At 39.8% G+C, this 15,238-nt stretch overlaps 1 protein-coding gene across 2 annotated transcripts in view; it reads right to left on the bottom strand.

Moving 5' to 3' along the window:
* mtcl2 (microtubule crosslinking factor 2) overlaps positions 1-15,238 on the bottom strand; it is a 97,297-nt gene that overhangs the window by 59,413 nt on the left and 22,646 nt on the right. For both annotated transcript variants that reach the window (XM_063465099.1, XM_063465101.1), the window contains exon 4: positions 12,084-12,233. In XM_063465099.1, the coding sequence (XP_063321169.1) occupies positions 12,084-12,233 (150 nt within the window). The remainder of the gene's footprint in view (positions 1-12,083; positions 12,234-15,238) is intronic.

Below are 15,238 nucleotides of genomic sequence, written 5' to 3'. Positions count from 1 at the left end.
TTCAAAGAGGTTTTTATTCCTGTGACGCTGGAAAAATTCTGAAATGTCACAGAGAAATCGGGTTTTGTGTCTAATCCATTTCCTGACAGAAAAAAATTGAAGAAACACGCAATGTGAAAAATAATCCGGCCTTTTAGGATGTGGCAACTTTGTAACATTTTCACATGCACACAAAAAAACCCAAAGCATCAATAAAAGCAATCACATTGCCAGCGAAAGCAGGTAAAGTTTATATTGCTCCTATAGCTCCAGACCTTTTGACTTCCTGCCAAGTGAACCGATTTACTCCTGACTGAAAAACCTTGGAAAGAAATTCTGGATTGGTGTAAATCATGCAAACATCCCACTATCTATTTTTGCTTTTGTGCCAGTGAAAGATTAGATCTACACACTGAGGTGGGTATATGGTACACCGGTTGTCAATATGCTAAACTAAGACAGTTTAGACAGCGGTTGTGAGAGTGGCATCACGTTGGCCTTGAACAGCTTGTCTGTGCACTTTCACTCATTTTATATTACACTGTTTGTCCCTTCCTGTGTTTCCCAGTAACTATGATGGTGTGATAGCGATCATTGTGCACAATAGGAAGCTAAAGAGCCTTCAGCAACCTGTACTTTTCCGCATGCAACGTGTCAACACATCTTACACACCAAATGTGTGAAAACGGTCCCGTTAGGTGAAAATAATCAACACTTGGCATTTAATTAGAAGCAAAATCCCAAACTCACAACTCTACCAGATATAGATTCATGCATACACACGCCTTCAGCTTCTTTAGTCATCCTATAACTGTACTCAGATGGCAGAGTCGTCGTTCGGTAGCAGCATAACGCACTGCTGAGCAAATTACCACTGACATCAGGACACATAATTTATGTGTAATTCATGAGCCGAGAGCTGCTCGGCATCAGTCTAATGCGACGCACATTTAGACGGCTAACACTCACAAAAGTAGACTTCTACATAAATTTAAAAAAGGTGGTTGGAAACACTCGCACTTATGGGAAAGTAGAGTGCACAATGAAATCACAGGGGGAAACGTTGGATCTATATAGCCCCTATATGAGACAATCAATAAATCATCACACTAACACTACACAAATATAACCGCAACAGAATGCACACACAGCAAGTAAACCCTGCTTTGTGTGCGTGTGTTGGTGCGAATGTGTTGCATTTCCAGATACAATGGTCCTCCCCAGAGACCAGAGCGGAGCCTCTTCAGCAAACCCCAGTTCGTCCCTACAGGTGAGATAATCTGCACTCCAGTCAGCCTTTAGCAGCTTGAAACCTTTTAATGGGTTCGAGACAGGCAGCATCCCTCCTCCCCTCCATCATCCACCTGCTCTATTCTTTGTCCTGTCTGTGTACGGTGTGCTGTCTGCAGGCTATTTCCTATTCATTCTTCCAGTCTCACCTCCCACCTCATTTCATTTGGCTTTTCCTTTGTATACATACAGATGAGCGCATTAACTATTACATACTGTTCTTCAGTTATAGGGGCCAAATAATAAACCACATGTCATACAGACAAATGTAAGGTGAATTCCTGAACTGTTTCTTACTATTTAAGCAGGAATTTGGCCACTTTTATATGTAAAAAAAACATGAATTCTTTCTGAAAATATCCAAATGTTGGACATAATCTAACCCTTTGGAGTCCAAATTACGTGACCAATTTAAGACGACAAAGCAGCAAGACGCGGCCTTGCTGAGTCTCGGCTTCACTGTGTGTCGAAAGTGCAGACTCCAAACTATGTTCCGGTTTGTAATCCTAACAGTGCAGTTATATGGATTTATTGACAGTCCTACACTACAAAAACAGACTAAATCCAGCAAAATATCCGTGCTTATGTTGTCTGTCTTGTGTATATATCTTACTCCGAATAACACATAAGCTGTTTAGGTGTTTTATGACAAGGATCACATTTAGTGTTATATTTTAGATCCTCTCAGTCGATATTTGGGATTCGGGTATTGTTTGTTTGACATTGCAAAGCACAATTTGGTGCTGCTATCCCAAAGTGGGTGTGGGATTAGGCTCAGGGTTAGCACACATGGCTTAGACTTTAGAGGGTTAGGAAAAAGCAAAGAAAACTAGATTTAAATGACACAGAACATAAATGATATCCAAGCATGAGAGACAGCACAGCTACATTGGCTTTAAAGGTGTTTCATTTGATACTTTGGGGTTTCCTGCATTTGTTTGAACTTGCAAAGCACAGTTAGCATAGGCCCAGTATCAATATGTGCATATATAATAATATAGGTTCTACTGTGACAATGTTTGAGTAGATGAACAGTGCTGTTCTATGCTAGTGACAGTGATATTTAACCTTCTGATATTTACAGAGTTGTTGTTCTTAATAATGTGACCATCTGCTGCTCTCAGGGAAACATTCAACTACTTACCTTCTGCTGAAAAATGTAATAATAATTATATTTGACATTTTCTAACATTTGAGCTGTAGTTGCTCGTGTCCTTACTGACTATAAACCAGCAGCGTGAGTCAAATACTACCATCAATATTGGTTATTTTTCACGGATGTCGATTTCGCTCGTCTTTGTGGTTCCAAAAGGTTTGATCATTTTGCAAAACTTTTTTTTTTTTGCTTTTGTAACTTTTGGTAACATTTTGAAGAGGTACAGAATACATCTGAATGAGGTGATGCAGCGGTCATTTTCTGGTGATGCATTAGCACTCGAAAAAAGGTGTCCTGAAGTCAAAGGTGAGCACTTATCGGGTATTTTACAACAGCTTTTAAAGGCACTCAGCCGATCCTGAAATGCAGGTCAGAAAACAGCCTTTTCCTGACTCCTTTTTCCCGTTCTTTGTTTCTTCTCTCACTGCTGAGCGGAGAACAGCTGCCAGGCTATCAGCACATCCTTCCACTGAGCCAGCCGATCTGGACAACTACTCTGACCATCTATTAATTTAAGTTAAATAACCGACTCAAAGTGAAATTTTTGAACAAAACGAGAACTATGAAGACATCATCTAGGATTCTAAAACTATGTAAATGCGATTTAAGCATTACTGGCCTGTTTGTGGTGTTCTCCTCCAGCTTGAGCCCCCTGTGGGGTTTCTCTCAGTGAACGGGAGCTACAAATTCATCCCCTCCCTCTTTTGTCCTGACATTTATCCACCCTCTCTCCCTCCTTCTTTCTGCCCTCCAGTCCTCTGTTCTTCCCCTTCCCTCTTGAGTGTTTACAGTGTTATTGCTCCCCAGTCATCTCCCAGCGTCTCAATCCGTGACTCGACCAGCTCTCTGCCCTTCAGTGCGCAGGGGTATCTTCAGACAGACTCATGTTACATCTACTGAGGCATGAAATTACCTCTGCACCCCCTACGGGCCCCTAAAAGATGCTCCACTGTTGAAAAATGCAACACAAATATTGGCACTAAAGAAGGGGTGGAGCACGCAGGCGGAGATGAACACAATGCTAATCATCGGTTTATAAAAGCGTCAAAGCGAAGAGAAGTCATGTTAGCTCTGATCTCCCCCCGAGCGAGTGAGATACTGTCAAAAAAGTTCATCTGAAATTGATTGGATGATGGTGGGGGAATGATGACAGGCCGTGCAGCATTTGGATTTTAAACAATGGGAGATTTTTCAAACATTTCAAAGCAAGTGCTGGTTCCTGGTTATGATAGCTAATTCTTTTAAGAGACCTACAGTCACATTATTCACCACCATGAGTAACACCTTTTTGCATAAACAAATACACACATATGCACTTGGTTGCAGTTTACTGGGTATGTCTCTTACTTACAGTGCAATCTGCATGCTGAAACACACTGTTTTACACAGAAGTTGCTTTAATAATAATAATAATAATAATACTTGCTAGTTGAGCAAAAACCCTATCTGCACTATGTAATTAGCGAAGTCCTTTAGCACTACTATAATTCTGCCAGTAACTTTAAACAACACAGTGTAAGTGTTCATCCCTCAGTCAGTATGCAGTGCCCAGCTGTAGTTGTCTGTGTGATATACAGGGAGAAGCGGTGATTCAGGCCATTACTCTTTGTTCGCCCTTGTACTGCTCTCTCGTTCTTTCTCTCTCTCTCTCTCTCTCTCTGTGTGTGTGTGTGTGTGCCTATAAGGGCTTTGAGTTCCCAGAGAACATTCAGCTCTCCTATTTTTCTATATTCTAGTACACGTATATGTGTGTGTGTATGTGAATGAGTACAAATGTATCACTCTCTTTCTCTGTGTATGTGTTTTTGTGTGTATTTGTGCGTGTGACTTCTGTCTGTCCCACTGGTACCAGTGAAGTTCCCATCGACCTAGAAACCCTTCTGGCAAAATTCCCCCTCCTGTCTTTCCTCGTCTCCTCTTCCTTTCTCTTTTTATCCATTTTTTATGCCTTCTTCCCACCAATAGCTGTGACGGCCAGAGGCGTTGTGTTTTCTGAGTATCCATCAGCCTGATGTTAATTTCATCCAACCCAATCTTATACACATCAACATCTTGAGGATATTTCTTAACATGTGGCACAAAAGCTGTCTTTACGCCCTCACAAAGCACATTTTTGTCCAGTACAGTATTCCAGTGTTATAAAAATTATGCAATACTGCCGTACATTAGCACCACTTGCCATAATGGAAAGTGCAAGGAAAAGTTGGAATGGTGGAAGATTATTTCATATACGGGTTTGACACCACCTGAATCCGTGTGCCTGGACTGCAGTGATTCTGTTTTTTATATGTTTTTTTAATATGTTTTATGTTGTCTCCCCTGTCCCACTTTTCCTCTCTTCTTCTCTCAACATATCACTCGCTTTTGTTCGCATTTTTAAACAGCAGTCTTATCTGCCATTCACAATCTAAATCCATTCCCTCTTTTGTTCCCTTTATCTCTTTCCATTCCTCATTCTCTCACCTGTCACTCCTCTGAACTTTGATTCTCTTCCTCTCTCTTCCCTTTTACTTTCAGTCTCTCTGCTTTTCTTTATGTCGCTCTAGTCGTGTGTTATGCTCTAACTCAGTTACGCCGTGCAGCATCCTGACACACTGTAACCAGGTTTCCTCACTCACAGAAAGACTGTCATCGCCTATCATTTTACTCTTTTTTGAAAGTGTTCACCAAAACTTTTCTTCATCTCATTGTCTTCATATCTTAGTGAGGACATCTCATTGACATAATGCTTTCCCTAGCCGCTTACCCTAACCCTGACCATCAAAAATGAATGCCTAACCCTGACCTTTAACCTAACCATAACCATAACCTAATTGTAAACCTGACACTAAAACCACATTTTGAGCCTCAAAAATGCCTTCAAACTAATGGGGACAGGCACTTTGTCTCCATAGGTGACTGTTGGTCCCCATAAATATAGGAGTATGCCAGTTTTCTGTCTTCACAATGACGTCTAAACATGTACACACACATACATACACACACACACTACCCTGTTTCAGGTGTGAAGTGGGGTTATGTGACTGATTTCTCTCTCAGTTCTACTAAGCCCATCTTCACCTTAATCAATCACTCTGACCCAGATAAGTTCAAATGTGGACCACTTTGATGCTCTGACCCATTTAACAACACTTGTGTCCCTGAAGACAACACACAGCTTTCATTGTTGGCCTGACATGGAGTGTCGTGACTTGTTTGGTATGGAAAAGTAAATAAATACATTTTAAAAAATGACTAACATGTGTTATTAATATAGTGCTGCTGGGTGCTTCACTGTTTCCACAAGTGTTTCAGGTTATCTTGAAGCAAAAAACTAAAATTTAGGATATTAGGCTGCTATTGACACAAATACATCCCCAGTAACATGCCGACTCACATACAGGCACAAAAGCACACTCCAAAGTCTCTGGCTACCCCTGCCCCACATCCCTCAACTCACTGTAAACAATAGGCAGCACTTCCTGAAAGACAGGAATAACAGGGAACAGTTTCCTTCAGCAGTAAGTGGGGAATTAGAGAGAGTGAGTGGAGAGGGGCATTTAAAAGTAACAAAAAGGAAACAGCCCTACAGGACTGAGACAAACAGGCTGTGATTAGAAGTACTTACCACTCTGCTTCTCCTTCAAAATTCAATTACATTCTTACCTGTTACTATATTTAGTTATATTTAATAAAGCCAGACAGAAAACATATCAACTATATAAATGTGTTGTCCCCATATACACAGAAGTCCCCTTACCATCATCAACTGACAGGTTCTGAACCCTCATATGCACATATGCAGACACACACACACACACTCTCACAGAAAGGGAGTATGATCCCTACTGAACGACCTTCAAGGGAAACGTGGGATTTAAACCCATGCAGAGAGGTAATGGTGTGTGCGGGTAAATCTGAGGAAGAAACAATTAGAGAAAGAAAGAGAGAGAGAAATGCACAATGAATAAAAACAAGCACCAGAAAGAGAAATGACATGCCACATTTTTCTCTTCACCCTCCAGTCACTGAGGATTTTTTTTCCAATTAAGGCTGTTATCTCCTCCACTGCCAGCCCTCCTTACAAGACCCCACCCACACGGTATATTCCCCCTCCTCATCATCTCCTTTTTCCTCTTTCTGTCAGTATTTTTTGCCCTAATTTCTTCTTTTTATCCTCCTTTCCATAATTTCTTTGTTTTATGTCTTCTTCTTTTCTTCCAACATACAGGTTCAGCCAACCAACCAACAAACCAACTATGTTGCTTTGTATCCCCCAGCTTCACCTCCCTCCCGTCTGTCTACCTCTTCATCTTTCACCTTCAGCTTTATGTTGCTCCTTTGTGTTTAAGCAGCTTGGGGCAGCGTGGCCATGACTGGAAAGAGAGCTTCTGTGTTTTTTTGGTCAGCTTGTATTGCACTCTGTGAACAAAGACAGCTCTGGATTGGTGCTAGGAGCACAGCAGCACTTCAACATGGATACATTACTTAACAAAAAAAGAGCCAATAAAGAATTGAGTACTATCCAGGGTGGCAAAACTTTAGATTTATACCTTGGCCTAAACCAACAGACAGATATGCTGTTACTGCAAAATACTTCCAGGCAGTATCAGAAGTTGATCTGCTGCATTACAAGGCATTACAAGGTCAGTGTCCTTTTATTTCTTCTCATCCGTCTCACCTTTGCCCTTCACTAAGCGAAACAGAAACTCACTAAAATTCGGTAAAATGGTGTTATTATAATGATAGTACCTATTTACAGTGAATACAGCGGCTCACTGAACGACAACATCCAGACAGCATAAGTGGTATTAACCAGAAACAAGAGCTGCTTGTTCTGTTGATTGTTACAAAGAAGACGTAAATAAAGCGTGAAGGAAAGTAAAATGAAAGGTCTCTGGTTGAATGACAGGCTGGCCTGTATTCAAAAGACAGAGTCTCTTGCAACCTCAGCTTTATTGTCTTCTTAACCATGATTTTTTTCTTTCTTCCATTCCTTCAATCAATCTTTCTCTAATATCCGATAACTCTAACCCACTCCTCCCTTCATCAGATCCGACCTTGCCTCTGTCAAAGGTCAAGCAGCTGGAGTGGATCGATGGGTTTTGGAGAGGGAAGGGAAGATGGCAGCAGCAGAGGAGGGGAGGAAACGAGACAAAAATGGCGAGGTATGAGTGAGCGAGGGAGTGAGGGCTTTGGTATGAAGGAGGGAGAGGGGGCGGACTGGCTTGAGTAGGAGGAGCAGGAGGAGATGGACAGAGGAGAGATTTTAAGGGAGAGAGGAGAGAGATGGAAAAAGAAATCCCCGCATCAGCATTCCTCTGTGTCTCTATGGGAGCAGCAGGAGAGGAGGGAGGGAGGGAGGCAGGAAGAATAGAAGGTGATAACAAATGGGGAGATGCAGGAGGAGAGCAGAGGTGCAATGGAGGAGGGGAAGGGAGAGCTGGGCTGTGAGAGAGGGATGAGGGTAAAGGAAAACAAGGGTGGAGAAAATGAATGAGAGAAAACATTGCCCTTCTGCTTGTTTGACTAAATAAATTGTGTTTTATGCGTGTTTGTCTAACAGTGCGTATATATCCGTACAAGAGAGGCAACTGATTTATCGCCAGGTAAATAATATCAACATATATTATCTATTTTCCGATCTATTAGTATTGATATTTATAACAGCTGATAATTAACTATCAGCTATTCCTATATTTGCAATGGATGCAGTTTTTACACTGGACGCCCTTCTGGACCCGACCCTTCAAAGGATTTTTTCAATTCGGTTTACTTCATGTTTATTTATATGGCACCAAATCATAACAACAGTTGTCTCAAGGCACTTTATACTGTGAGGTTTCATTTCAGTCTTGATTTTTACACCAGAGAGCACTCTGCAAACTTCCCTATTGGGAACGCCGCCAACACAACAATCATCTGAGCTGAGCAAATTTGGGCAGAACATAGTAAATAAATAATAATAATAAACTATGCGTAACAGATTTGGGGGAAATCTGTTTATGTTTTTGTTTTATCTGGATAAAAAAAAATATTGGCTCATGTAATATCAGAGTTTTAAATCACAAACTATTGGTATCAGTATCAGTCTTAAAACTCCTACATCGGTCAGACTCTAGCAACTATTATAATTCTTACTTAACTTTTACATGAACCATTTTTTAAAAATACATAAGATAGGAGACAAATTCAAGAAAAATCAACTGAACGATTTAATTTGTCCACAAAAATGCACAGATTGAATCAAGACAAGGCTTTTCGGTATGTAATTATGAAAATGATGGAAATATTATGATGTGGCCTTTTCAACCCAAATTGACATTTGGAGGTTTGGACCAAAGGGTTTGAGAAATTTGTCACTCTTTATAAATAAAATAAATTATGAAGTCTATATCAATGCATAAATGACATCGTTCCCTATATCAAAATTGACATAGTTTTCTAAAATATGGCAGATCTTGACCTTCAAGTGACCAAATGGAGAAGGCTAACATAATAACACTAGTGCACCGTCCAAACCTGCTGTGATTAAGTATTAAGTATGTCATAAAAGAGGCATCATTTGCAGTCAGTGAAACTAATATGTTACAAACATATAAGTTAAATACTGCAACTAATAAACAATGTGAATGCACCTAAGGTTAACACACAACTGCCAAAGAGTAGCATATAAGAGAAGATTTGGCAATGATAATATAAAGCTAACATGCAACAGCGGTGCTTTTTTCTGTCATTACGTTTTCCGCTCTGCAACTGGCAAACTAAAAAATGATAGCAGCCTATAAACATATTGACAATGATTGCTAAAAATGTGTTCTTATTATATTAATATAATACAAAAACATGCACATACAGAAACCTACCTATAAGTCCAACCTCTAATGTATAGTTTTTACCATTTATAGCAACACATGATACATATAAAGCAAAAACTAAAAAAGAATACTGACAATTCAAACGAGATGTAACAATCAGATTACATGTTTGTCTGTTTCTAATTGACATTACTTCTGTTTTTGTAGCTAAATCATTAAAACTGTTACTCTACAGAAACTAATCCTCCAGTTTCCAGTTTGGTATTGATGGCCTGCAGCAGCAGCAGCAGCAGCAGCAGCAGCACAGTAAAGGTCTAGCCAGTGCACCGCACACCTCTTCTTTTTAAAGAATATCGATATCAGTGCAGACCGTGGGCTGCAGTCACCACACAATCAATAATTCACAAACTTCATTTACAGCTGTGAAATACCAAGGCCTTTACTGACTGCATGCACTCCTGTCTGTGTGGTTAAATCCCTTTCGGTCCAGTGTGTTTATCTTTACCGTATTATTTTTTTTGTGCATATCTATATATATTTTATCACTCTCTGAAAGGCGGCCGCTCTTATCTCTCTCTTTTCTGGGATGTACTTGAATTCTTGTGTTTGTACTGTGCAGTCAAAGGTGAAACACAGAATAGTGAGACATTCCTTTGTGGATGAACATGCACACAAATACAGCTCTCTGAATCACATCAGCTATGTGAAGAACTCCCTTCACTGAAGGGTTAGCATGACTCTGCACAGCAGTCCCAAAACACAGCTTATGAAACCATGTTAGTTCATAGCACATCAGGCATCCAGTCAGTCAACAGCCTGCTGTGCTAGGTGAGAAATAACCATGGTACTTTCCACTTGGTGAGACTTTGTAGCTCTGCTTTAGTGCATGTTTGGTGACATAATACAATAGCCAATGGGCTATTTTGCTTTAGATGGATGAAAGCTTTCTTCCAAAGAACAGGAACTATCAGGATCTTTTGATTGTAAAAAGTAAAACATTAAAGCCTGTGCATAAGAAAAGAAAGCAGAGTATGGCAATTATAACTCCTAGGGAAGGTTTATTTTTGTTTTGTTTTTTTAAAAAGACATTTCATAGCAGCAAGATTAGGATCCTGTTGTATCCATTTCTAATGGCCAACAATTAAGCTTTGTAGAAAACTGACATTTTGACAACTGAAAACAAAGGGTTGTGAATTTTTTCATTGTGACTCATTACATTATTCAGATGACTCGAGAGCTGCTGTGTTTTGAAGGAGAAGCCTTCAAAATTTACAGTAAAGAAAAACACGAACTGCAATATGAGATTCCAAACAAAATCTCATATTTGCAGGATTTTAAACAAACCAATAATAGTTTTACCAATTAAAACCGCTACAATATAAAAATCAATTCCACAGACTCATGCAAAGGAAGCCCAGTCTTTAAATCAAACCATTGGTGAGGGCTGGAAATATAAATCAAATCACTGAGACATTCAGGTGTTGCATCTCCAACACTGTGGATGTTAGGGATGGGGATGGCAAGCAAGCTATTTGAAATTCACTGAGAACTGTTCATCTATTTTTAAACACCCCCCACTTGTGGAAGCCTCACCTGGCAGAGTTGCACTGAACCTTTTTTTTTTTTTTTTTTTTAGAGGAGTTCAACTAAGATTTTTTTGACATCTGTACAGTGGCATGAAATCTCATAGTGCTACACACATTTCAGTTTAATAGTAGTATTTAATGGTAGTTCAATAGAGGCTGGTAAATAGTGCAATGTTGCAAACTTGTAGTAGTAGTACAAGATACCTCCAGGAGCTGAGAAAAACAAGGGGAAATGTATATAATAGACAAGAAGCAGCTATTCAGAATGTATGTATGTGTATATCATCTGTAGTGGATGCACCAGTACACTTCATCTGAAAGACAGCCAGGTGAAGGGTGATGAAACCCAGTCATCTTCCTTCAATCCACAAACAGCAAACGGCCAATTGTACCAAGGGAACACACAGTCCAGCCAGACCAGAGCAGACAGACCCAGATCCCCTGCCAGGAACCCAGCCATCCATCCCAACCCGACCCACATCAGGGACCTGGTCCTGAGCCAAGGCCGTGACCATCAGACCATTAGACATTGGCAAAAGAGACAATAAGCAGAAAGAGGGAGGAATTGGACGCAGAACTGTAGCCTCATTTTCTGCTTTTCACTCACATTACGCTTCTCTCAGACCAAATCTATGTGCAAAATACACTTACTCGTACTTTTTTCCCATTAAAAAAAAAGGCAGCAACATCAACTCTGTTATGTTTATTTTCACTTCACCGAGTCCTGACATCAGTTTCTATTCTTCCTTTTCATTGCAGTTTTTATTGGCTACACTTAGTATAACAAAAAAGTCCCTTGAGTTGCAGCCGAGTGGCAGAAAGGAAGTGAACAGCAGAAAAGAACAGACTCTCTGGAGGCTTCAAGACAAACTGAGCACAGTAAACAGTTTTCTTCAAAGGTCCAAAATCCACGACAGGCTAAATAGGGATCTGCCTGAACCTCAGTGTTTAAATGAAATTTCTAGTCAAGTCTGAACTTAAACAAACACACATCTTAACTTGTAGCCTTGTAATCTACTTCAACAGGCAAACCTTTTTTAAATGGTTTCTCAGTACATGGCTTCTGCTGGAAAGACAAGAGCTATATGGTGATTACTGTTTGAAATGCTCCAGCCTAGACAAACACATACCAGCAAAGCTATAATTAGTAGTAACATTGATATGCTGACAGTTTAGTAGTAGTAGTGCAAAACTAATGCTATCTAACAGCCCTGTTCAGTCGACCAACTACCCAGCTTGGCCTCTCCTGACTCAGATGCAAAGTTTTGATCCTACCTTGTCAATCTCCTGCTGCAGGACCTGTTTAGCGACCTCCAGATCCTGCAGGCGAACCCTCAGCTCCTCATTCTCCTGCTCAAGACGACTCCTCTTCTTCTCCACGCTGTCCAGCTGGCAGTGGAGACGGATGGACACGTCCTTTGCCACCTGCGAGGGTGAAGATGGAGGGGTAGAGGTTGGGAAGTTTAGCTCAGTGCATCAGTCGTCACAATGATACCTAAATATCATACATGAAAGTCCATTTGCCTCAGATTTTCTTTTTACACAATCAGGTATTTGGGCACACAGACACATATTAGGACCCTGCAGGTTGTTCGCTTTATCAGATATTATGACAACATTATGCTGCCTAGCTAAAATGCTAAAATGACCCATTCGTAGACTCCTTCAAGACCTTATCATCTTCATCGGATCATTTCAGTTTAATGACAATATCCACATAACATGAATAATGTGTTGTTCAAGTTATTAGGGCATGATCCATGATCCTAGGAAACACCTAACAAGGAACTAAAGTTACAGACATAACCATACTGTGGTGTGTACTTAAAATATTCTCAGCTGTAGCAAACCTTAGTCATATCCATTTAATTCAGACATCTAGGGTAAGAGTATAGTTTCAAGCAATGTGTGTGTAAATGCATATTTTTCTCCAAAAGGAAGCCCAGAGTGTTGTTATCTCAGATTGTAAGTTCACCAAGGTTGAGGGAGGTTACTTTTTATGTTATTAATCTCTGTTCAGGTAAAATAGAACATCTGGGCTATGCAAATATCAGAAATGTTATTAAAATAGTGCTAGAGAAAAAAAAGAACCAGTTAAATACTTGTTATTTAGGCTGAGACTTAAGAGTATATTGTACATCAGGGGGAAGTTTATACAGGCACTACTTGGTGACAATGATGAGGGGACTTTTTTTTCAATAATAATACCAGAAAAGATAATTAATAGCAGCCTAGCAGGGACTGATCTTTTATACATAAAATGATCTTATGAAAGTCTGATTGTGCCCCCCACCCCGGACCGCCTCCCCCACCACCAAAGCCCTGAGGGCAGTTATTCATTAAAAGTTTCTAATGTCAGAGAGTGACACCAAAGTCGACACCAGCAGCTGGGGGAAAAAAATTTAAAATCCCATGTGACAACTGCATTGCGGTTTTAGTACAGCTATTATGCTGTTACAGTATTAAAAATCAGAACAACTTCCAAAATGAGGCAAGTTAAATAAACGGAAATTTGTCTAGTTTGCGAACCTGCATGGCATGAAGCTGAATTAAGCAGCGTTTTGCTGCAACAAAGAGTGCCCTGATCTTCAACACCGATGAAGTCAAACTGGTTCTTCAATGTGTTTTGGGGAAACAATACACGAAATTACACACCGACATCATCCTGAAACACTGTATTCAGTATTTACGTCATAGTCTTTACACAGCCAGCTAAGAGTTTGCATAGGGGCCCAGTGATATATGTCAGCAGCAGTAACACACAAACACTCGAATCAAGACTTTTTAGCATTTTTTCATAAAAAATGTCTGTACAAAGTATGATATCGCACAAAACACTGTGAAGAATTGCAAAAAATAAAAGGTAGTCAAATCCCAATTATGGCTTTCAGTATAGAGGTTTGTCAATTGTCTAGCAGTGAAAATTACCAGAGGTTAATGAGCCGAAGCCCCGACAAAAGAGCAAAAACTATTCCACTGGACAGATCGCTGTATCGCATTCAATCAGTCATCGCTGGTTATTAAAGAAGACAAACACAGAAAAAATGAGCTTGTGCAGAGAAAAGGGGTCATTTGCTTTAATAAATATCAATTTCACCTTCAAACTGATTGCTTTTTGCTCAATTCAAGCTAAATATGAGGGCTTTTATTTTAAGAGGCTGCATTACATTTGATCAAATTAAACTTTAATGGTTCCCATTGGGAACTAAGTAAAAGACTTCATCTAGTGTTTCGGGGGAAAAATCTGTTCAATCATCACTCAGTAGTTCAAAAATGCACTTAAACCCCATTAACCTCCATACTGATTTAATCTAGTGGGATGAGGGTTTTTGTCTCCAATGGTTTAACAGTTTATACTGACCACTTTTCATTTTAGCAGTTAACTGGTGCAGGCTTCAATGATTTGTTATCAATGAACTCGTTGTATTTAATATTCAGCTGTGAGACAGGCAGGTGAGTTTTAAAAAATAGAGGTGTTTTTTTGTTTGTAGTGTAAATACTGCATATCTGAATAGAAGCTGCAACACCAGTGGAACCACTATTAGTCAGAGTGGATTTATGTGATTTTAACAATACTCCTGTTAGAGTTTATAATTGCATGTAACGGACTGTCTGCTTGTGCACTTTGTAAGTGTGTGTGTGTGTGTGTGTGTGTGTGTGTGTGTGTGTGTGTGTGTGTGTGTGTGTATCAGGTGTCTGTTTGAGCATCACTGGTACAGTGCGTCTCGCTGCTTGTTTGAAACAACTCTCTTGAACACAGTTTGTAATTGTACGTCTGAATGTGTGTTTTTGTACGTCTGTGTCTTTGTGGATGAGTTTGAATCGGTGCCAGGATGCACAATGCCCCTCTGTACTACCCACTCTCACTCTATCCAAATGCTCTCGCAGCTCCACCATGCTCCAATTCATGCTTTAGTGTGTGTGTGTGTGTGTGTGTAGTTTCTAACAGTTCCAGTGGTATTCAACTCATTCTAAGTCTTTATTTTAAGTTTATTTCTGAACTTTATTCAGGCATCTCTCATCTTATTATTATATGAAGAGACTTATTTTAGACAAAAGTTAGCTATTGAACATTTAGTAAACTGTAATGTACTGTACAGCTGGATCCAGGAATATTTGTACACTGACACAGTTTTTCTAGTTTTGCTTCCATACATCATCATTATGAATGCTGCAACAGTCAATCAGGATGTGACTGAAATGCAAACTCTTTAATTCAAGGGAGTTAACAAAAGTATTGCCTATGTCTATATTTCTATATAACATGTCCTTGTATTTGTACACCCATACCGCGGTAGGCAACTTTTGACCGTTAGACTTAGAGTTGATTAGTTGATTAGTTAGAGTAGGGGTGTCAAACATAAGGCCTGGGACCAGAATTGCCCTTTCTTTGGAAAATGTGAAGGAGGGCAAAAATCTTGGACTTTTAA

Source organism: Pelmatolapia mariae, linkage group LG20 (assembly GCF_036321145.2).
Source record: "Pelmatolapia mariae isolate MD_Pm_ZW linkage group LG20, Pm_UMD_F_2, whole genome shotgun sequence".
Taxonomy (NCBI): Eukaryota; Metazoa; Chordata; class Actinopteri; order Cichliformes; family Cichlidae; genus Pelmatolapia; species Pelmatolapia mariae.
The sequence above is the reverse complement of the archived record's forward strand: the minus strand, read 5'-3'. Positions and strand labels throughout refer to the sequence as shown.